Below are 24,772 nucleotides of genomic sequence, written 5' to 3' on the forward strand. Positions count from 1 at the left end.
GGATATGGAAATTCTGACAAACTAGTCTGTGGTATCTTCAATTACTCAAGTTGAATAAAATGCCCTAGCTCTTGGATCTTTATTTACAAATAGACCAAAGTTATAGCAGTGTAAAAATGAGCTACCAGTTCACCTCATCCTCTGTGTGTAATTACCAGGTAATACTGGATAATCATTCACGATCGCCTTTTTAGGTGAACCCAAGCTTTTCTTCTTAGAAATGTCATTACTGCAGAATATCCAGCAGCTATAAATCTGTGAAGATAGCAGAGCTCTTATTAAAAGTGCATATGGAAATTACATTTCAAGTATCATATTCAGATTCTCTCTCTCTCTCTCTCTCTCTCTCTCTCACACACACACACACACACTGCTGCTGTTCAGATATTCTTGAAGACAAGTGGATGAGAATTTGCTAAGAGTAATGTACTGCCAGCTACCGCTATTTGTATGAACCAAATAACTTTAATAGATAAATGATACTTGAATGATAGTTCCCTTGCAAATATCCCCTATCACAGTCACATTAAGGAATGGCAGATTACTTTCTTTTAAGGATTAGATGCCGTGAAAACAAATCTCTAAACGGAAGACCTCATTGGAAGAGTAATACAGAGTTGTTTTCATCATTTGAAGGATATTGGGGGGAAAAACACTTAAATCTTTTCTATCAAAGACCCCGGCTGTTTGTTAGTTCAGCTCAAGATTAAGCAGATGTCTTGTCTGCTACAAGCTAGTGGAATTGTGTTTCGGTAATTCCTTCTGAGCCAGTTGTTGAAATGCATTTGCAGTTCAACTTGTCTATTAAAGGGCACCTCTGTTCTTTGCTACAGGTTCTTAAAAACTGGCGTTCCTACTTTTTTATTATTATCTCTGAGTCTTCCTTGAGGTGCCCCCACCTGCAAATAAGTGGAAGGGGAAAGGCACTAACGAAAGAACAATATTATTTATTTATATTGGCTACCCTATAACAAAAAGTTCTCGGGTCAGCTTACAATTTAAAATAAGTTATTGAATTTTCAATAACTATAAGAGTAACAACAAAAGTAGCATATGACGCAACAAAAAAGCAGAAAAGTTGGGAGATAATTGGTTGCACAGGAGACATAAACAACAGTAAAATTAATACCGTATAGGAACTGATACATTTTCCTGACATTTTCCTGAGATTGTACTATTTCATAGCTTTCTGAAAATCATCCAGAGAAAAGCATATTGAGGGACAAACTAGATGCAATATGGCAGATTTGTGAATGGATCCCAGGTGTTTCATTTTTAAACGTATTAATAATAGCCTTGTAGAAAATGGGACTGGAGGAGGAGGTATTTTTACCTGTTCTTCCCATGCTATGTATTCTATCTAAATTATCCTGCTATTTGTATGTGGAATGTTTTTGTTTTTGTTTTTTGTAGGTATTATTTAGGCACTTGTCATATTCATCCCCTATTCCACTGGTTCCCAATTAGCCAGACCCCCTGCTTTTAAGCCATGGACCCCCTACTTTTGAAAACATTGATATCTCTGTTGTAGGTTTTGTTATGTGAATGGTGCCACTATACCCTCCAACATGTCCCAACTCAAAACCAGGATGAGTGTCTTCCGGGAGAGTCACCAGACACACGCAAGAGTACGTTGCCCAAAACCACACACTTTTGGGTGCCGCAATCTTGTGTATTTGGGGGAGCTGTGTTCTTGTGTGATGTTCGCAGAGTGTCCCAGACTGTTGGCAGAGTATGTGCCACAGGCCCCCTGGGTGGATTCCACAGACCCCCTGGGGTCCACAGACCACCAATTAAGAACCACTGCCCTAACCAAATAGTATGTGTTACCTGCATGCTTTAGTTCAAGATCTCCAAGTGAACATAAGTTTCTCAAGCACCATTTCCCATATCTTGGAAGCAGCCCTGCTCTAATTTTTTTAATTTAAAAGAGAATAACTGGAGAACCAGATTTCATTTCACATGCCACATCACATTTGAACCTTTGATTTCAATGAGAAAGTTAAATGTGTGCTGACCCGTCTCCCTTGCAATCAGCGGGACCTAAAGGAGCTCCACGGTGGCAGGATTGTGTTGTAGGTTTTAAAACTTTAGTATTATATCCCCTGATAATCCATTTCATTGTTTCTCTCTCTGTTGAAATCTATATTCTTATTCGCCCAAGAATGAATTCAGACTTGATTGAGCCTTGTTCTTCTAGAATTATAGAGTTGGAAGGGCCCCTGAATCTCAGCTAATGTATCCATAACAGATGGCCATCCAACCTCTGCTTAAAAACCTCCAAGGAAGGAGAGTCCACAACCTCCTGAGGGAAGACTGTACCACTGCTGAACAGCTCTTACTGTCAGAAAGATCTTCCTGATGTTTAGTCGGAATCTCCTTTCATGTAACTTGTTGTTACTCTTGCAAAGCAAGTCACTGTACTCCTTCATACAGTATTTTCTTTTATTGCATAGAAACAAAGTCAGAGAAGGAATCAAGCTGTTCACCAGCGGCTCAGGAACTGATGACAAGACTGGGATTTTTACTGGGAGAAGGGATTCCAACGTCTGCCCATATCTCTGTGGAAGAAAAGCGTGAAGCTATGGTATGCTAGTGGAAACAGTTGTAAACAGCAATCTGTTAAAACTAGAGATGCCAACAAATATTGTGCTTTCAATATATTTAATGGCAAACATGCTAATAGACAATAAAAATCACTAACATAAATGTGTACACAGTGCACATTTGTAGGAAGCACTGAAAAAAAGAGAGCTGTGGCTTAATCTTCACTGTTCCAAGGAAATTCTTTACATTGGATGGGGTTGTGAGAAAATCATGGAATGGTTATTTTTTTACCTGCTGCTTCAAGCTGTTGCGACCTGGAAGGATTATTTAAAAACAACTTTTGGATACTTATTTTATCCTAAGGTAGGGGAACCTTGTCCTTCCAGATGTTGTTGAACTACAACTCCCAGCAGGGCCAGTAATCAAAGCTGATGGGTGTTGTAGTCCAATAACATATGGAGTGCCACATGTTTCCCACTCCTGTCTTAGGCAATAAAGGTCACCACAGTGAACTAAAGATGTGGCTTTTGGCTTGATCGATATACAGGGAAGAGCTGAAAATCTCCCTCTTGTGAAAATTCACAGCAGATCATTTTTCTACTTTTGGCCTTGGGAATCAGATTTTAGTTTTGTTACAGCATTTTCTCTCGTTCTGTTGTCTAATGAAGCAGCCATGGCTCACTTGCTTGTACCCATCTGTTTTTGCGCATGTGTATTTTTAACTGAATGCCTTTTGTCCCATAGGCACTTCTGGCTTGCACATTCCTTACTGCTTGGTTTATGAGCCATAAGAACGTGGGAAATAATCTGTATGACTCTTGCGAGATGCTGAGAGGAGACAGTGCATTCCGTAGTAGTACAGGAGGGCACCTATTCTAGGAGAATTCTAGCCACCCGTGACGAAAGATTTTAAACCAAACTTTGTCCGCGCCTTTCCTTTTTGAATCTGCAGAGAAGCATATTTGACCATTTATCCCAAACAAATCCTGGGTTTTGTGTTGCAGCCTCTCAACAAACAGTGTTCCAGGCACAAGACAGTGAACTTTACAGGTCCAAGTTAAAACACTAAGGGCCCGTAATCTGCTATTGTCCTTTTGCTGCTGCTTCTTTCTTGAAAGGGACTTAATAAATCCTCTTACAATGCAGCCTTGGAAAGTTGTGTTTGTGTGCTTAACTTTAGGCTTGTTTGATTTCCTCCTTAGTATTGATTCCACCATGGACCAATAACGCTGTGCTCTGTGTATTCACCCTTCCTTTCCTTCATTTTGTAGTGCACTGTAGCTAGCCAAGGAGTCAGTCCCTGCTCTACCCTGACGAGCAGCACCACGTCGCCAAGCACCGACAGCCCCTGCTCAACTCTGAATAGCTGTGCTGGCATAACAGCGGCCAACAAAAGTAGTCCCTGTGGGACCATTAGCAGCCCAAGCTCCACGTTGGAAAGCAAGGACAGTGGAATTATAGGTAAGCAGTTTAACTCCTAGCAATGCACTGACTTACTGCTGTCTCTGTTGCATCTTGCTTCTCTGCATCAGCCGATACAGCCACTAGGTGTACAAGGAGTTTGCTCCAAAACTCTCTTGTGTTAGCTCTCTTGTACTTGGCTTCAATTCCAAAGTCTCCATGCTCCAGAAATTTTAAAAGTGCTCTTTCGCTTGAAATAATTTTCTCATTCTCAGTTGTTCTTTTGTGTCTTTCCTGTGGGCATTTAGTCATGGGCTGGGAGAGGGCTGGAACCCCGAGTTTCTTCACTGCACTACAGTGTATATTTGTTGGGGAAGTTCTGCTGGGGAAGAGAATAACAGTGCTAATGGGATGCAGTGATTAAGAGCAGGAGCAATTGATCAGAAAGCCTCCAGTCCACATTTCACTGCAGTCATGAATTTGTTGGGTTGCTTTAGGCAGCACATTTATCTCTCATCCTTGAGTACAATACCGATTGACCATACAGGGTCGTTCTAAAGATTTACTGAAATAATGCATGTGAAGCATATAGAGAACTTCGTTAAGGACCAAGAAGTGTTTTCAGTATGCTACCATTTGGGGGGAGTGTTCCACCCCTTGTAAACAAAGATCCCTGTCTGGAAAGTTTTCAGTTTTTTGTATCATTGCAAACAGGTTCATGACACAGTGTTCCAGGGTGGGGAGAGAAGGCAAACTTGTGGGGGGGGTGAGTGAGAGAAAGATCCACTGAGGCCATTTGAGCTTCAATCAACAGTAATGGATCCATTCTGTACTCCAGTTGGCAACACAGATATAGAGAAAATTGCAAATCAAACACTGAGAGGCCCAAGTGGGGGAAAAAGGCCTTCACCTGTTACTGGAAGGACCACAGAGATGGTTCCAAGCAACTTTCTCTGAGTAGGCTGAGGCACTGTTACTAAAAAGGCCTGCTTCTTAATAGCCACCCAACTCACTTTACTTGGTGGGGCATTTGGAATAGGGCCTCTGAAAAAGATATTGAGGATCAGGTGAGGTATATGCAGGAAAGGGCAATATTTCAAATAACCTGGTTCCAAGCCGTTAAGAGATTTGAAGTTTAATATCCACATTTTAAATTGGGCCTGGAAATGGATTCACCGCAGTTAGGACGAAGGAGGTATGCTAGTGGTGGCAAACATCGGAAGTATTCGTGAAATGCTTCTGGTTCTGGACCAAGAAAGGCTAGTAAGTTTCATCATAATTGCAGTTTAATGACTGTGTTATGTGAAAGTTTGAATGATTAATTCATAACTGGGAATGAAAACTAGCACAGGAGAAATCAAGCCCCAAAGAGCTGGGTAAAATGAAGACTTGAGGACACATGGAGGAAAACTGCTGGGAAACCCATTAGCTAGGATGATCACGGATCTGGAAATTGTGCACCTTCTGTTCTCAAGGCTGTTGCGAAAATGTATAGAATTTTGTGTTGTGCAACTTGCTCTTCTTAAAATAAAACACTCCCTCCCATGCGTTCCCCTGCAAATCCTGAAAGACAGCATTTAATTTGAAAGCTAGCTTGCACACATGCATTGCAAATTTGTCTTCATCTGAAGGGGGTGGTGGAATGGAATGGATATTAAAATGAACTTGTATCTTACTAAGTATCCTTAGTCCCCCAAGTTATTTATAGATCTAATCATTCTACATTCATTTGGAAGGATTTATGTGTGGAGGGTGTACTGCATTTCCTAAAGCATCCCTTAACGTGTGTGTGTGTACACACTCAATGTGTGCATGCAAATATATGAAGATTATTAAATGCTCATTCAGTACACAGTTTGGCAAGTATTATCTTTTGTGTAACTGTTTTTGGCAGACTTTGCCAAACCGTGGAAATAGCTTGTTCTTCCATGCTACTTAAGTAGGCTTCCATTGTAATTTCCATCCCTGCTACGTTATTCTGGGCCAGTAGGTTTTTTGAGTTTTTTGAGCTGCCCTTCCCCTCTCTCTCCTTCGCCTGCACTTTCTGCTGGGTCAGACTTTTATTCTTTTCTTTCTTTCTTTTTTTTGAAAAAAAGTTTTATTGCCTTATTTGAAATTGTCTCTGCCTCCGTTGACATAATGGGGGTGAGGGCAGATTTTCATCATTTGCGGTGAGCTAAGTAAGAGAGAAGTCTGGGCTAGTGGCCAAAATGAGGAAGGGGGAGGCAGAATGGTGACATGCTGTCTTTTCGCTATTAGAAACTGGAGTGGAAATCTTTCCTGGCCCTCCCACTCCCCTCGATGAGTAAATCAGGAGGGACTTTTAGTTCATAATGCACCAAAAGTCCCAAGTTTGCCCCCTGCCTTTAATCAACATTAATCATTTGGCCATACAGAAGCACACTACAAGGCTTTCCTCAAAATCCTTTCGATGTTTTACGCTATTTTAAGTTGTCCGTATTCTTAAAGCAAGGAGGTCATGCTCTGAGAGACATACCTAGTTGCAACTAAGAACATGAACAGTAGTAGCTGTACTACGATGCCCAATGAATGATTTTGTCTTCCTGCTAAAACCAGCCCAGGAAACGCTAATTTAGTGTGCCTTGTAGGAGGAGCTCATCACCTTATTCACCGAAGTTTCAGTCGTAAGAACACTACAAATCAGTTTATTATATCAGCATTCTTCCCATTAGAATCTATAGCTTTCCTTTTTTATTTATTTTTAAGCGACAGTAACAAGTTCATCTGAAAACGACGACCGTAGTGGATCCAGTTTGGAGTGGAGCAAAGACGGGAGCCTCAGAACTGGTGCACATCAAGGGATTATTCACGAAAGGAGAACAGATAATTGCTCGCCAGTTGCAGAAGAGGAGACAGGGGGGTCTTCAGAAAGTCTGCCAAAAGTGGAAGCATCTTCTGGAGATGGCCCTGTGACTTACACTCAAAGCTCTGGCTCATTAGTAATGCCTCGGCCCAATTCCGTTGCAGGTAAGGAGCAACCGAAGGGAGCAAGTGTTGTGTGTGTTCCAGCCCCCCCTTTTTAATACATACTTTTCCTTTAGCACTGTTCTTGCATGGACCAGTTCCTATCAAATTGTGTCTGATCTCCACGTAATGGAAATGCAAGCTAGAGAGCCGGCACTGGTTAAGGGGAGTGCATGGAATTTAACAGAAGTAATTTTTAGAAGCAGTTGAAGCACAAAGGTCTACGAAGCGATAGGGATGTTGCTGTGCAGAGACAGTGTAGTGTTCTTTGTGCTCATTGCTTTTTTATGTAAAGAGCTATATAAGTCCATCGACTTGAAGGATTATAGCAGGAAGCACTCAGCCTCTATATTAAGCTTTTAAATGCATATACAATGATGCAGACATGGGGCAGTGTCCAACTAAATACTTGGGCCAGAACAATGGGATTTCACTCCTTGTCTCACACACACCTCTGACACCATCCCAATCTGTTCCAGGGGGTCGGGTGCATTGGGGGGAGGGAGATGGGGAGAACATTCCATTGAGCATGGAGAAATCCTTGTGCTGAGGGAACTTTCACCATAGTGCTACATTGAACATAACCCATGGGGATTGGGTAGGGGAGGTTGTGCCACTACTGCTTGGATGAACACAATCCATTCGGGGCCCCATGATATTTGCGCAGCCATATTCCATAGACACTCATTCTTATGTGGCAGGAAAAATCTGGGAAAGCTCTCTGTGGATCTTTGGTAGTAAGACCATTATTAATAACCCAAACTAATTATCTGCTGTATGGAAGGTGCTGATTTTTACAAGCAGCTATTCTTCGTAGTCCCTGTGCAGTCCTGCACTTGCGTCTCCGCACAAAGCATCTGTGGAACTTTCTAGAACTCTTTAGTCAGAGACCAGGTTCTGCTGGCTTTCCTATTGAGTAGAGAGATTTGTCCCTGTCTGCAAATACCTTCAGGAAAAAGACAGCTACCTGCCTACTTAGCTTTCTTCTCCTGAGTGACTTCTGTTTTTCTTCTTCACTATACAGTATTTAGGGAGTTTTCTCTCCATTTCTATTTTTGGATGAGAGGAATTCCTTGTGGATGCTCAGCCGGTTGTTCTTTAAAAGTGTAATATACACTGAACAACCCCCTTTTTTCCAATGGCAATGAGATCTGGGTGGTTATTGAGATGGGTGAAACTTAGTCCTGTGATCATGGCATTCTCCTTCAATGGCACCTCAGTGATCAAGGGAATTGCTATGTTCATGTGCAATTGCCTACAAGTGTACTATATGTGTACACATATATGAACTATTAGTATATAAAGCCCTAACCACTTGGGATCAGTTTTATTCTTTTTGTAAACTGCTTTGAGGTTTGTCTGGTTTTTGTTACAATCAAGCAGTATATAAATCTTCAGATCATTGATCAAAATGACTGATTTGACTCAAAAGGGTAAATATCCTAATAAAAAGAATAATGTGTGTGTGTTTTTTTTGGGGGGGGGATCTTCTCTAGCTTTAGAAGATCACTCGGTTCACTTAAATATTTGCTAATGGCTGAATGCTGGAATTTGCCCTTGCCATAAGAACCCAGACTTTGTGTTAAGGTAGTCATACTAGAATGTAGAGAGCCCCGTGTCCATACAATTGTGGAAGGTCTCTTAAGTTCATGAACTTTTGCTTCTGGTTTTATATCGGACACATTTTTAAGAAACAAAATTTAGATACACTAGCATGTTGTTTTCTTCTAGAAGAAGATGAACTTCTCTTTTAAATTTCATCAAGGGAGTGAAGCCGTACTAACGTACTAACAAAGTAAACAAAATCCATTTGGGTGTCAGTTTTAGTGGAAATCTGCCAGGTATGTGGAGTGGTAGGGTGCATGGAAAAGGCCTAAATGGGAGGGGAAACCCCATTTCAGTACACATGTTCTCAAAACAAGCTAAAGTAATGTAGACAGTTCAGCAGCCCTTTCCAGGTATTGTAAAAGTGTGGTATTTTTACACACACACACACACACACACACACACACACGAGTTTCAGCCGCTGTTTCCATTCATTTCAGTGGGTTATGTTGGGGAGATTTTCATGGTTGGTTATGATAAATATCAGTAGGTTTCTTCCATATGTCCATTGCATAAGCTCACAGGGCTGAAGAGACAAGCCACTTTTTAGTTTAAAATGCAGAGCGTGCCTCTAAAAACATCAGCAAAACCCCTGGCTATAGTACGGTTCTCTTCTACACATCAGTTTTGTATTAGGACTACTGTTTCTAACTTCAGCTCTTTTTCTGTTTGGCTTGTTAATGCATTCTGGAGATGACCGATTTATTTTTCAGTACATTTCACAGCCTCTTAAATGCTTTTATGGCTAGTCATGTATATCTTTGCAAAAAGGGAGGCTGAGAATCCTGCCATTAATGGGTGATTGTTGATGTTCTGGATGCTGTGAAATACTGCACAAAGTGCCTGCTTGTCTCCTTCCAAGATTTGGACAGTGTCTGCTTGCGAGATTTGGGTTGCCAATAACTCTGAATGAAATCATTGGGGCAGAAGATTCATGCTAGCTACATTGCTGTGTTATGACATGGAAATATTGAAGCTTTAATAAATAAATTGACTGCCAAACTGGTCATAAAAATTCATCGTGAGCCTTGTCCTCTCTTATCTACCACCCAACAGTAAATCAGCATTTTGAAATCCTTCTGAATGTTGCCCATATTATATACATCACAAAAGAGCACAATTAATTAATTGGAGGACTGGAACCTTGAGACAGGCAGTTTATGGTGAAGGGAGGATATTTCAAAAAATTGTCTTTCTTTCGAAATAGAAATTCACACACACTTTAGGGTTGTTTCTATGCACTGAGTTATTTTCCACTGCATAATGTTTTCGTTCATATAATAATTTCTAAGAAACACTGGAAAGTGTCCTGAAAAGTTGATATTTTCAATGTTTAACAATGGGGCGAAATATTCACATGAAGCATAATCAATCATTAGCATTTTATGGCCATAGGGTATAGTGATTAACACATCCAAAGGAGAGGGTAAAGTAAATTAATTTTTAACTAGCTTGAAGCTTATGGCATCTCAATGCTGTGTTTTTTAAAGTGATGGGGCTGCACTAAGGCATTGCAAAGGAAAAACACTACTATGTTTGTACCACATTTTGTCTCCAGTGAGCTCAGCAGAGCATTTGAAGTTCACCACAGTTTGCTTTGTAGAGGTACACCTTCTGCTGTGCACCTCTGCATTGTTCCATGTTACTCAGCTGTGACTGGCTACTGTTTTGAGACATAATATTGAACCTCCTGCAGCCCATCCATGTGACAAGGTTCATTGTTGTTACAGCAACAAGCTCCACCAAGCTAGAAGACCTGAGCTATTTGGATGGTCAGAGGAATACACCATTGAGGACCTCAATTCGCTTACCGTGGCACAATACTGCTGGAGGGAGAGTTCAGCAAGAAATAAAAGGTATCGGTAAAGCAGGAGACTTTATCTCAGAGTCATGCGCTCGAGCCCCGCATTGAACAAAAGATTCCTGCATTGGTGTAGATAAGCCTTGTGGTTCCCTTCCAACTCTACGATTCTATGAAATAAATAACTAATGTTGTGTTGATCTGCTCTGGAGATTCCCTAGTGGAAGATGCAAGTGTTTTGTTTTGGTGCTTGCTTAGTGGAAATTAGAGGCTTGTCTGCCTTTATAGAACATTTTGAAGAGTTCCCTAATTAGCAAATATACTTGACCAGCAGCAGCTTTCCAGAGATGTGGAGCCCATTGGTTCATCTAGCTCATTGTTTTCAACACAGATTGCCAGTGGCTTCCCAAGGTTGCAGATAAGGGACACACTCAATCCACTACTTGGAGATGTGGATTGAATCTGGGGCCTTCTGCATGCAGAACAGATACCCTACTGGTGAGATACAGCCTCTCTCCCAGGGCTCACAGAACCATGATCAAAGTGTCTCCAGAGTACGGTGTGATGGCTTTGGGGACAGTGGCAGCCCCAGGACATTTGGGGTGGGGGGTGGGGTGGGGAAAAGGAAACAGCTCTTCCCCTTCACATTACCCAGCAAGTCCTACATATTTGGAAGCAGAGAATAAATAATTCCACTCAGAGCATTTAACGTTCTGCTCAAGTGGGACATGGTATAAGGTAGGGTGCATTGCAATTGCTTTAACTTTCTTGCTTGCCTTTTGGTTTTTTAGAAGCAACATTTCCCCAGGACTTTACTTTGGAAGCTGGCTGTGTCTTATAGGAGGCCTCCACAGGCTTACCTTCATTACCTCAGATTTTGAGGCTCTAAAAATATGTACTTATGCAGATTTTTCTTTTTAGTAGCCCACACTCTTGCTGTGTATGAATCTTGACTGGAAGCCATTTAAAGTTTAGACGCTGACTTTATGAAATGAGCTGTGCGCTTCTGCTGTGATGTACTTATGATTCAAGGCTTTGTTTACAGTAAATTGATTTTGAGGCTTTGTTTACAATAAATTCTTCGAAAACAGATTAGTTGCATTTTCTAAAGTTTGAGTGCTTTTGCCTTGAATTGATCTTTCGTTGCTTAAAATATTGTCTTCTAACAAGTTCTTTCCCTTCTCTCAGCACGTTTTGTCCCCTATAAGCCTCAAGACATTCTGCTTAAGCCACTGTTGTTTGAAGTGCCAAGCATAACAACGGACTCTGTGTTTGTCGGAAGAGACTGGCTGTTTCAGGCAATAGAGGAAAAGTTGAAGAATAATAAAGAGCAGGCAGAAACCAGGGGAGCTGTTGTCGTTGGAAATGTGGGATTTGGGAAGACTGCTATTATTTCAAAGCTTGTGGCACTTAGCTGTCATGGAAGTCGCATGAGGCAGATTGCTTCCACCAGCTCTAATTCTTCTCCCAAAAGTACGTTTAAAAACATTTTTTGTAGATTATTTTTGCTAATTTAGGAAAGTGTAAACACTACTGTATTTGCATGCATATGTGCTACACGACCTGCAATCTTTGTGGGACAAATAAGTTGCATTAGCTATACTGAACCTTGGTAGCACCTCTTCCCCACTCCCAAGTTGCTCTCTTGGTAGACTGTGGAAATGAGCTCCTTGGTAGCACAGTTCCTACAAGGGGCCTATTGGAGGTGTAAAGGACAGGGCCTCCTTGGTGGTAGTGCTGCCAATGTTATGGAACGAATACCCTTCAGAAGATCCATCAGGCTCCTTTAGTTTTGGTGCTAAGGCATCTTTCGAAGTGTGTTAGATGTAGGGTTGAGAAGAGCACTATTTAACCCTCTATCTTGGGAAGGCTATTCTCTGCCTCCACTGTTTTTGTTAATTTTGCTGTCTTACATTGTTCTGTTTGCTGATTTGCATTTTATTTTACTCTGTTGTGTATATGGTTCCAATATGTTCATCACTTTGGGACAAAGCAGTCTATAAGTAAACTCTACTAATAATTGCAGAGAACTTCATGTTTCAACAGATACTCGGTGCGTGATTAAAAATCAGCTGCATTTAAAGTTTTGGGGTTTTTTATATTTGCAGCTGTGGCTTAATATAGGGGTAGTCAATATGGTGCCCTCCATATGCTGCTGGAGTACATCTCCCATCCCCCCTGACCATTGGTCATGGTGGTGAGCATGGGCCTGGAGGACAATGTTGGCTACCCCTGCTGAATTCTCCATGTTTATATTGACTTCAGTGCTGGCAGTAAGTATGTCTTTAACTTACACAGCTTCTGTTTTTCGCTCACATACCCACACTCTGTTGCTTTGTGGTCCCATGGCTCCCCCCCCCAAGTCCTCTTTTATGTCTGAGCTCCATTTTATCACACAGGTGATGTGTGTGTGCCCATTCTCAAAATTAATAGCCTTACTGTACTGAAATTGGGAAGGAATGTGTGTTTGTGCCCTTCCAGCTCTACAATTTTATGAGTCTATGGTGCTTTCACTCCAACCAAACCCTTTGGAGATGCTGACCTACTCAAAACAAATATATCTGTCATTCCATGCTAGTGTTTCGTTACCATACAAAGGAATTTTAAATGTTTTTCTTCTGTTTTTGATTGGGGCATTTGCTGTTACTGCATCTCTAAATTAGCCTAGCAGATCTTCAAAGTGATGAGAATGTGCAGCTACATGAATGAAGTCATAACTGGTAACACATGCAGGCAGGCTGTGGAATTTCAAACGGTGTTTTAACTTTCCCTGGAAGACTAAACATCACCAACATTGCAGATACATAATTTATACCACTAAATGGATCACTGCTGGTTATAACTCTGGTCTCTTTCCTCACAGGCAGCGACCCCTGTCAAGAGATTCCTCTCAGCCAGATACCCGCTTCTGTTGCCTCAGCGGGTACCAGTACAAGCAAAACATTCAGCTGCCCCCCAGCTCAGGAACATCCGAACCAAATGGCAGAATCTGTTAGACGTCTTGCCTCAAAGGTAACACCCTAATATTTAACAGCTATTAATCGTAATCCAAATCACACACATTCTACCTGTATATTGACCCCCTTACAAGAATTCAGAATATTTAGAAGCACTGTGTAAGTGGCCAGGCTTCTGTGCCAGTAATTTCTTTTTCTCAGCTTTTAATAAATGGTACAATTCACTTCAGTGATCTACACACTGCCAGTGAGGAGGTACTCATTGCATAATCTGTGGTGATTTCTTTCTATTTGCCAACTTTTGTTTCCCTTTTTTATCCCGATTGCGTAAGGGCAAAGATGCAGTTTTACTTGAATTTTGAGAATATATTTTTTCCCCTGTCCGACTTTGGCAGATGGCGATCTCTAATTCCAAAGGAAACGACTGCCCCCATCGGCTAGTTTATTTAACGTACCTCCCCGCAGCACATGTATCAAGGAGGAGGGAGTGGGATCAAACATTTGATCTAGGCAGCTTACAGTGTTTTCGTCACTGATGTATCTAACGGTTATATAAGCTGGAATTATCAGCAAATTGCACTAGGGACATTCTAATGCATTTATTTTTGCAGGAAGGATTGTGAAAGAAGGAAAGCCTTGCCGAGTGTTGTAAATAGCAGAGGATTTGCTTTGGTATTGAAGTATTACTTGGTACAGTCTTTATGTAAGAACTGTCCTAATATTGTTGTCGTCATCAAAGCAGTTATTATTTTTAGAACATGACAGAATAAAGATGCATTAAGTCAGCGCTAACCACTTTAAGATTATGCATCCTTACTGAATATTAAGCTGCACAGAGCTTGATGGTGCATACTTCTGCATATGCTCAGAGTTTGCCAAAATTAAGCCTGATGTCCCAATCGCCAGTGCACTTAACTTTTACAAGAGGAGGAACATGATAGTTATCTAACGCTTGGCTAGTGCATTATAAAATAAAATACAGATCTGTAACTTGTCAACATTCCAGATCTAGAACTCATAGTTGGATTACACCATATAGCCAGACAGTCTGGGAATCTGCTAAAAAGAAAAAAAGAGCAAGGTGGAACAAATTCTGGTTTGGAGTTTTTTTTTTAAATTAAAAAAGTATATTTTTAGAAGAGTTTGCATCCTGCATTTAGCAAATGGACTTGTAGCATCCTGCATTTAGCAAATGGACTTGAACTTTCTGGTTTCATTGCCATGTTGGCAGGAATCCTTTCCGTTGAGGCCAGTATAGTGTCACACTGGTCTGCCTTGGAACTGCTGGGTCTTCTAAGGTCTTTAGCATTGTGTTTGTCAAAGGACAGTCACCAGTTTTGGCCATATGCAACAGTCTTTGCATATGGCAGAGTGATATGGTTATTGATGAGGGAGGGATATATTTATGTGAATTACAGGATTTGTACAGCTGTGTTTACCTATTTCCAGAATTTGTTGTTTGGTGCTGGGAGATATATTTGGGGAGGTATAGTATACCTTGTAAGGATAGGGAGGTCCTCTGTAAACTATGGTTTGCATATCAGAAGCTACTAAGGGAACATACTCTCCTTTCGCTTCTCTCTCTCTTTCTCCAGTAATGAATTTCTCCAATTCTTCCATTCTCTATTTTAAAGTTTTCATTACATCTTCACCAGTGTCAGCCATGACTGACACAACCGAGTCTTAACATCTCCTGAGTTTTGTGCTCTAGTACAGGTGTTGAGGAACCTGGTGCCTTCCAGATGTTGTTGGATTCCCAGCTTCCATCAGCCCAGTTCGGCATGGTCATTGGTCGGGAATGATGGGAACTGCAGTCTGTCAACATTTTTTTTTATTTTCATTTTCATTTCTATATCCCGCTTTTCTACCAGTGAGCTCAAGGTGGCTTATATTGTTTCCCTCCTTCCCATCTTATCCTCACAACAACCCTGTGAGGTAGGTTAGGCTGAGAGTGAGTGACTGGCCCAAGGTCACCCAGTGATCTTCATGGAGGAGTGGGAATTCGAATCCTGGTCTCCTGGGTTCTAGTCTAGTCGATACACTAACCACAATGCCACACAGATGTTGCCCATACCTGCTCTAAATCTACAATGATTCAATAGATCCCATTATTTTTATTCTTGTAACTGGAAGCATCTACTATAAATATTAAACATTTCTTTTTTTTTCTTTTTGAAAAAGGTTGTTGCCTATCACTACTGTCAAGCTGACAACACCTATACATGCCTTGTCCCAGAATTTGTGCATAGTATCGCTGCTCTTCTTTGCCGATCTCATCAGCTAACAGCCTACAGAGAACTTTTGATAAGGGAACCACATCTACAAAGTATGCTTAGCCTTAGGTCCTGCGTTCAAGATCCAGTAGCAGCATTCAGAAGAGGAGTGCTGGAACCACTTGCAAATCTTAGGAAAGGTAGGCAAAAAATAACATTTCTCTACAGTGACTTCAATTACAAGACAAGGTTTGTATTCTAGATGTGCCTAGCAGTAGTTAGCATGCAGACCAGTGTGTGTTCTGCCATTTTGTTTTAAATAAGGTATCAAAGCCATCCAAGAAAATAAAACATTGCAAACTAGTGTTAATCCAACTGTATTTTATATGTATGTTGAAAAGCACACTTAGAAAAAGCTAAGATATTGAAGTAGTTTCCTTAAATAAATAATGAACTGCTCCATTTAAAAAATAAAAATAATTAGGTTATAATTGTAAACATTTACTGATATACCGGTACTTACAAGTCATCTGTAGTGCGTTCTATAATACAATATATTATTCATGAAGCAATGTGAATCCATTTGCAAAATGGAACTTTTAACAGAAGCTGTGACGGCAAATTTTGTTTGCTCAGTAACAACACAAACAGCTCTGCACAAGCTGTGGCTTTAGTAGTGTAGCATCTATTTAGAAATAATGAACTGCAGTTGCTATCCATGCATTTCAGAATACTTATTAGGTGAAACTAGAAATTTGGTAGCAATTATGGGTCTGGAAACCTGGACTTAAACCTTCCCACTGCAATTTTTTTTACACAATCAGATTGTTCACCACTTTCCTGCTTTTGTTGTTTTCATCATTATTATCCTTAATTTTTTTTAGGATAATACAGGGGTCATTATTAATATCATTATTAGCAATATTGCATTTATTTATCGTCTTTTCACAAAAAGTTATCCAAAGCAAATTACAAAGTGAAAGATTATGTTTATTCTATTCTATTCCTGTAAACCACTTTATAAATTCAGAGTGGGGCTGTGTGTGTATGTAATGTATACTTTATTGGTATTTCATCTCCTTGTCTTTCAGAACAGAAAATTCCAGAAGAGGAATATATAATTTTGATAGATGGCCTAAATGAGGCTGAATTCCATAAACCTGATTATGGGGACACAGTTTCTTCATTCATCACAAATATTATTTCTAAATTTCCTCCCTGGCTAAAACTGATTGTGACTGTAAGAACGAACTTTCAGGTAATGTTTAGAAAATGTATAGCTGCAAATGTTGTTCTGAAATAATGGTGCATGGAGGAGAAAGAGTCTCAAGGAGTTGTTTATGCTTTAATTTTAATTGGAAAGAATAGTCTGGAGAATCTGCTATGACTTAGACAGGTGCAGGGGTACCAACTTGAATAAAATATTTTTGTTGGGGATGGGGCAGGTAAGTAGTAATAACCTGAGGCCGCAACAGGAAACTCTTTTAAACCACTGTCAACCAACACAACTTGGTGTCAGGATCCATCAGGCCCTGATTGGAGGCAGCATTTCAAGTCTTTACACTACTTCCCAGCTCTGGCAAAAGGAGGGAACAAAACAGAGTGTATCCAGAGCAGTTCATCTTATGCTCGCTCTCTCTCTCCCCTATAAAAGCCGCCAGGTCAGACTTACTTGTGTGAATAACAAATGGGCTCTGGTGCTATTTCCCTGTTTGTCCTGCCCCCCTCTTTTTTAATCTGTGGATGGCCTGACACTTGACCAACATTTTAGAAAACATTTTGCCATGTCTGGATGAATTCAGTAATGACCATAAAGTCCTTCTAAGTGAAAGTCTATTACTTCAGAGCACAGGTAGGAGACTGTATGGTGGAATGTTGCATGTTACAAATAGAAAACCAGATGTCAGGGAGGAAAGCTCTAGGCTAATTTTTCCCCTCCTGATGTACTAATTTTGTATGTAGAGATTTGTTCTATACACACACGAGAGAGAGAGAGAGAGAGAGAGAGAGAAGCATTCAGCTGTGCAGTTCCACCCCTCACCCCAGTTTATAATCTGAAACAAAACTCCCCAGAAGCAATTTTACTACCTTTATCTAGACCAGATAGTTACGTTGCTCATTCAGTAAATACCTATCTATAGCAAGGTTTCATTCATGCTGGCTCTTAGTCCAGCTTGATCCACTTTTAATGTGATGTTCCTGCAAAGTGCTTGTCTCTCTCTTCTTTTATAATACAGGAAATAATCAGCTCATATCCTTTCTTCACAATCTCACTGGATGATTTCCATGAAAATAAAGAAATACAGGCTGATTTGAATGCGTACATTCAGTACAGGATCGGTGCCAGCCAGGATATTGTAAACAATATATCTCTGAATGGAAAAGCTGATGCAGCTATAATTGGGAAAGTGAGCAACCATCTGATCATGAGGAGCATGGGATCCTATCTCTACTTGAAATTGACCCTGGATCTCTTTCAGAAGGGTCACCTAGTGATCAAAAGTGCAAGCTACAAAGTAGTTCCGGTCTCACTCTCTGAGCTCTATTTGCTTCAGTGCAACATGAAGTTCATGACAAACTCATCATTTGAAAGGGCCCTGCCAGTGCTGAATGTGGCTCTGGCATCACTTCACCCAATGACAGATGACCAGATTTTCCAGGCCATCAATGCTGGCCAGATATACGGTGAACAGGACTGGGAAGAGTTCCATCAGAGGATGGAGTCCCTTTCAGGCTTTTTGATAAAAAGGCGAGACAAAACACGAATGTTCTGTCATCCATCCTTCAGGGAGTGGCTGGTCTGGAGAGCAGAGGGTGAAAACACGGACTTCTTGTGTGAACCAAGGTAAATGGAAGCTGTATATATTATATTGTGGGTGCTAATAATTGCTGATGGTTTTTGTTTCTTTTATTGTGCTACATGAGGAAGATGGTGCTGATACCGGACATGTCATTGCTAACGGAAAAATGCTGTTAGAGCTGAGGTTTTTCATTTTGTTTAGCACTGAAGCATAAGTTGTACAATAAAATCAGAAATGAGACTGCATATCTGAAAAGCAGAATTTACTACTTTCAGTAACATTTGAGCTAAGCATTTCATTACTTTGATAGGAGAGTACACTATGGAGGAATGTGACTTTTTATTTATCTGCTATGAAGCTTCTTTATAATTCTGCAGGCGCAACCTTACGAATTAACTATCCAGCCCTGGAAACTCTTTACATTCTTATTCCTCCCTATTTGACAACAAATCCTTCTCAGGCTTATAGAGATTATGGGCACTGTTAGAGACATGATAACGTGGTAGGTGGAACCCATAGGGAATCTATTATGTTCTTAAAATTCAGATTGTTTGTTCAACAGTAACTTGTGTCTTTTATCCTGCCCCACTAATCATTTGTGAATCCTATAAGTAGAAATGGGAGTGGTCCTGTAATGGGATTATTGCTGTTTACACTGGCATTCATATAATTTAACAAGAGATTCAGCATCTGAGGCTTATGGAATCATGCAGTTTGACATTCTAAAATTAGAACCAGTTCAAAATTTAATCAAGGGTGCTGGAAATGTGCTTTCATCTGCCGTAGCTATTGTGCTAGACCAAGATGTCAACTGCATTCAGGAGCTGGTTAAAACCAGTGGAGTATGGGAAGAATGAGATCCAGTTTTAGGGGGGGACCACTAATGGAAAACCAGTCAGCTGGAGAATAATTTGACTGATTTGATGCACTCAGTGGGTCTTTGGACTTTTGTAGTCTGACTGACAAAACACACTTGAGCAACTTTCGAAACACAGGCTGGTTTCAAGAGCAATTTGTAACATGGCTTGGGGAGGAGGTTGGTCAATGGAAAACCATGAAAGTTTCATTGAGTGCCATCACACTTAGTTGTTCATTTTGTATTGTTTTTACACATGTCATCAGTTGTTTTATGTATTGTTTTTAAAACAATTTTAGATGTTTTCATTCTATGCTTGTAAACCACCAAGATACATTTACATCCATTAATTTACTGGGTTGGATTCAATATCACACACACTTTTAGCAAAAAAATAAAAATGGCTTTATTGCATTTTAATGCTTATGTTTTTAAATATCTGTAAGCAATTGTGTATTTTATGGATTTGTACATCGCTTTGAGCCTATTTTATTTTTTTGAAGAAAGCGATAAATAATAAAAAGCTCTCTGCAATGTTGCATTAAGGTTCAACTCGTGTAAGAATATCTCTGCTGAAAGAATCAAAGATACATAATTGTTGTGCTGGGTAGATTTATTTTGGCTACCTACAATTATATCACGTAATTTTTAGTATTAATAATTTCTCCAGTGCTCTTTAGTGTACAAAGTATTATAACGTGCACTGTTTTTAATTTACACTTTCAAGCTTGCATAAAAACATAGTACATTAAAAAGCATTAGAAGCTGACCTTTTTTCCTGTTACTGTGATAACGTAAGATAATTCTTTCATATTTGTTTGTGATGGTGATGCGTTCATTATTGACGTAAAAAGAAATGGGAAGACTGCTTTACAGAAAAAGAAGCATCTGAACACATTATTTGCCCACTGTTTCAGAATAACTTACAGAAGTGTCACTGTGGTTTGGAAAATCTTGCACTCTTACCATATAAATCACCACCTGTACTCCATTATAATGAAAACCAGATACGCTGTGTCTGTGACCTTGGTTGACCTTACCAGACACTAGTTTACATTTCTCATGACCTGGTTTGATTTAAACATAATAGGAACAGCACACTTTTCCACAAAACGGATTGGTCCTGTCTGAGAATGAGATAATGCAAGTATCTTCTGTCTTCCTTAGTTCAGCATATTTTGACATTTAGATTTTGGGGCAGGAGAATGAAATCTGTCATGTTAGGTATTCAGAGAACAAACAGGTGACATAACATTGATTAGTGCAGTTTAAAATCCTCTCTCCCTGTCTTTCTGCTTCTTTGATTAGGAATGGGCATGCACTCCTGGCATTCATGTTCTCAAGGCAGGAAGGAAAGCTTAACCGTCAGCAAACAATGGAGCTTGGGCATCACATTCTGAAAGCACATATATTCAAGGTAAAAGCTATATTTTATTTTGCCTTCTGGTATTTGTTCAGTTTTTCTTTTTGTTATATCTTTGTGCCATAATATCATTATGTCCTCTTGTTTTTCTCCCCATCCAGAAACTTTAGAAAATGAAAATTAAACTTTGCTTTGGAAAATGTTCACAATGTGCATAAATGTTATTTTCACAGCAGTTATTATTATGTTGTTTTAAAGCTTTTTAAGTAACCCAGAACTAATCTCTTGTCACATGATACTGTATTTAGAGTTTAATACCTAGCCACTCTCAAAATATTCATTGCCCAGTAGGTAGAACTATGCATGGAGGAAGGCTGCACACTTTTCTAGTATTTTTGAGCTGCTGCATTCCTGCTTGTAAGGGACATTTCAAATCTTGGGCAAGCAAAGGTCTGAGGATTTTCATTTTTCAAAGAAAAAAGCTACCACAATTTTCAGTGTGCAAATAGTAATACTATTTTGAAAATCTGTATGCTTCCTCTTTTTTTCATCTCTGTTTTATCTTCTAGGGGCTCAGCAAAAAGACTGGAATTTCTTCCAGCCACCTTCAAGCCTTGTGGATTGGCTATAGCACTGATGGTTTGTCAGCAGCTCTTGCATCCTTGAGAAATCTTTATACACCCAATGTAAAGGTAAGAAAACTAAGTATCAGCTATATTTCACTTTTTCACAGTGGTAGTTCTAAACTTAAGAGAAAGCAGTTCCCCACTGCTACAGGCTGAGGGCAAGTGGGGTTTTATATGCTGGCATCAGGAACTAACTTTCCTCTAAGGACAACAGCATGTCAGTTTCAGAACAAGGAAGAAAGGAAAAGCAGGAGGCTTGACCGTGGCAAGAATCTGTTCAAACCGGCAAATGTTCACTCTCTTTGAATCTCCTGTGTTCTTTCTCTGCTTTTGAAAACTTGTCCAATCAAGATTAGCCACAAGCGCTTTTTAGCCATTGAGTGTAAGGACTGAAAAACTAGCCAATAACATTTATAAAGCTCATGTAGATTCATGGTGCTGTTAAACTGACCAAAGTTAAAGTGCCCAAACTTTCAAAATTAAACAGTCAGTCTCTGCCACTGTCTCTAAGAAAATCCCAAAACATTTGTTAGGACTGTTGGTATCAGTAAGAGGAGATGCAAATGATTAGTTTTTAAGTACCGCATTTTTCGCTCCATAAGACGCACTTTTTCCCTCCTAAAAAGTAAGGGGAAATACCTGTGCGTCGAATGGTGGTCCCTGGAACTGAATTGCCCAGGGGCCAAAAGCAGATTGTGCTTTTTATTTTACAAAGAGAAAAGGGGGTGTTGAAAGGACCCCGCTCAGCAGCTGATCAGCAAGAGATCGGGAGAGAGATAAGAGTCCCGGCTCCCTTTCAGCCCCGCCCTCCTTTGTTGAATGTGCTGCAGAGGGAGGTTGCTTGTTTCCCCAGGACATGTGACTGGCTGATTAGATTATCTGTCTGGAAACAGTAGAAACGGCTCCCTTTCCTTAAGATTTTTCAGAAATGTGAGTTAAACCCCATAAAAATGGGGCTTTTCCTCTTTGCTTTTCCCCCTTTGCAAAAGGAGCTTTGCTTTTTCCCCTTTGCAAAAAAGCTGCAAAACCTTTAGCTAATCCTCAAAACAACAACAACCAGGGCTTTTCCTTTTGCAAAAACAGCTGCAAAACTTTTAGCTGGTCCTTAAAAAAACAACAACCAGGGCTTTTTAGAGGAAAACCAGAAAAAATATTTTTTTTCTTGTTTCCTCCTCTAAAAATGAGGTGTGCCCTATGGTCCAGCACGTCCTATGGAGCGAAAAATACGGTATCTTTTTAATGTGTGAATTCTCTGTAGAGAGTGAGTATTCATAATTTAGAATGCAAATAGGTTTTTCTATGTAAATTAAGAAACAACCTGACAACATCCATACAATCTTGTTACATAATGGAGATGCAAATTGATCCTGTTTCAGTCTCTAAACAAGAAGGTGAATTATATTTCCTTTCTTTTAAATCCCTCTAGGTGAGTCGCCTGCTGATTTTGGGTGGTGCAAATGTAAATTACAGGACAGAAGTTCTCAACAATGCTCCAATATTGTGTGTTCAATCTCATCTTGATCATGAAGAAGTGGTCCTCCTTCTGCTCGAATTTGGTGCCACCATTGATGGTGCGTCTGAGAATGGGATGACCCCACTTTGCTGTGCAGCAGCTGCAGGCCACATGCATATAGTTTCACTACTCTGCAAGAAAGGAGCAAAGGTAAGCTTGACAACAGACTCAGTATGGAGCATTTGTGTGCTATAGAGCTGTACAGAGGGATCCAAATAAAGGCTATCTCCTTTCTCTGTGAGGATGCAGCTCAGACACTGAAGCATGCCCTGGATAAGTTAAAAACATGAAATTTCCTTGTGCCCTGTGCTTTAATACTCTAGAACACATAACTAAAATACCTTACCTAGGTTTAGTAAAAACAAACAAACGAGAATCTGCTTTGATTTTAGGTAATACATAGTTATGCAGAATCACACTAAATATCACCAAATTATATATGTTGTTATCGTTCAGTCGTTCAGTCGTGTCCGACTCTTTGTGACCCCATGGACCAGAGCACGCCAGGCACGCCTATTATATATAGTAATCTGCCAATTATATATATATATATATATATATATATATATATATATATATATATATATATATATATATAATTATATACAGTGGTGCCCCGCTAGACGAATGCCTCGCTAGACGAAAAACTCGCTAGACGAACGGCATTCGTCTAGCGGAAGCTGCCCCGCATGACGAAAAAGTCAATGGGGCTGCTTCGCAAGATGATTTTTTTTTAGCGTGAAAACCTCCGCGCTCCATTGCCGCTTCGCTAGATGAAAAATTCGCTCTACGAAAAAAACTCGTAGAACGAATTATTTTCGTCTAGCGGGGCACCACTGTATAGTAATCTGCCAATTTGGTACTTTGTAAAAAGCTTTGGTGTAACAGTATGTGCAATGAGCCTGCTTATCATGAATGTTACTCTGTTTCTCTCCTTGCTCTTCCCCTTTTAGATAAATCACTTGGATAAAAAGGGACAGTGTGCTTTGGTTCATAGTGCCCTAAGGGGCCATTCTGATATTCTTGAATATCTGCTGAACATGGATTGGAGCACTTCCCAGCAGCCGAATTCACTGACAAAGCGACAGGCACTTCAGCAGGCTCTGACAGCATCTTCAAGCATGGGACATTGTCAGGTACCTTGCTCCACCTCTCTTCTTGAAAGTGTTTAGAATAATTCAGTGGTTTCTATGCTGCTATTCTCCAGTTGATATTAAAAAGCTGTACATTTTAAGTGATGGCCTTTTAAACTGTGTGGTGGTGGTGGTGATACTGCTTTTATTTGTTATTATACAGTACTGTGTATTGTTATGATTTTATATTGTAAACCGCCCTGTGATCTTCAGATGAAGGGCAGTATAGAAATTTAATTAATAAATAACAAAGTCTGTCAGGCTACTACAACCCCATTTAACATGAGGCAAGTATATGAATAAAGTTAAATTTTCACTGCCATCAGGCAGTACTTGTCAAACAAATGAGACATCATGTATTTTTCCTAAAGAGCTGGGCATAGCTGTATCATGCCACTCAGGAAAATGTCACTTTTATTTGGAAATCAGACAAGACATAATACATAAATTATGTGGCACTTGCCATATACTTCCCAACAGTGCTTTTTTTTAAGCTGGGGAGCGTCTGAGTTCAGTACCAACACCTCACAGGTGGATGCCATTGTGGGATGGCACTCACACTGCCCACTTATAGCCTTCACATACTACTGAGAAGCCCAAAATGAACATTTCAAGTCAAAACGGAAGCTGGTCAGCATGTGCGAGTCTACACTTTTCTCCGATCTATGACTCCACTTAGCTCCTAGTCATGATACAGGGTGGGACCAGTACATAATTCCTTTTCTTCAATCCATCTTTCATGTAGTGTTAACGGGCTTGAAGCTTTCCAGTCAGGCCTTTACCGTTGCATGTGCACACGTCTGAGTGAGGGCCCTTCTGAGCTGCCCATGCCATCCACCTGAATCTTAAGAGAACAAGGGAGGCTGGGGCACATTTATTTGACCTGCACAAGAACCAGTGGCAACCACCAAACCAGCTGGGGAGACAGCTTGCTGCAGTTTTTAGCACCTCTGCAGGCGGTGATCGCTGCT

General features: G+C 40.2%; 2 protein-coding genes across 6 annotated transcripts in view; one reads left to right on the top strand and one right to left on the bottom strand.

Moving 5' to 3' along the window:
* Positions 1-24,772, top strand: part of TANC1 (tetratricopeptide repeat, ankyrin repeat and coiled-coil containing 1) — a 122,525-nt gene that overhangs the window by 84,311 nt on the left and 13,442 nt on the right. For all 5 annotated transcript variants that reach the window (XM_033165437.1, XM_033165464.1, XM_033165454.1 and 2 more), the window contains 13 exons: positions 2,457-2,587; positions 3,819-4,008; positions 6,676-6,936; positions 10,269-10,394; positions 11,528-11,812; positions 13,203-13,351; positions 15,478-15,709; positions 16,601-16,767; positions 17,747-18,354; positions 20,475-20,583; positions 21,099-21,221; positions 22,582-22,818; positions 23,622-23,804. In XM_033165437.1, coding sequence (XP_033021328.1) covers positions 2,457-2,587; positions 3,819-4,008; positions 6,676-6,936; positions 10,269-10,394; positions 11,528-11,812; positions 13,203-13,351; positions 15,478-15,709; positions 16,601-16,767; positions 17,747-18,354; positions 20,475-20,583; positions 21,099-21,221; positions 22,582-22,818; positions 23,622-23,804 — 2,801 coding nt within the window. The remainder of the gene's footprint in view (positions 1-2,456; positions 2,588-3,818; positions 4,009-6,675; positions 6,937-10,268; positions 10,395-11,527; positions 11,813-13,202; positions 13,352-15,477; positions 15,710-16,600; positions 16,768-17,746; positions 18,355-20,474; positions 20,584-21,098; positions 21,222-22,581; positions 22,819-23,621; positions 23,805-24,772) is intronic.
* The window catches only part of WDSUB1 (WD repeat, sterile alpha motif and U-box domain containing 1), a 47,282-nt gene continuing 45,173 nt past the window's right edge, over positions 22,664-24,772 (bottom strand). Inside the window, exon 12 of the mRNA XM_033165495.1 lies at positions 22,664-22,799. The gene's annotated coding sequence lies outside the window, so the exon portion shown is untranslated. The remainder of the gene's footprint in view (positions 22,800-24,772) is intronic.

This window comes from Lacerta agilis, chromosome 1, assembly GCF_009819535.1.
Source record: "Lacerta agilis isolate rLacAgi1 chromosome 1, rLacAgi1.pri, whole genome shotgun sequence".
NCBI classification, from domain to species: Eukaryota; Metazoa; Chordata; class Lepidosauria; order Squamata; family Lacertidae; genus Lacerta; species Lacerta agilis.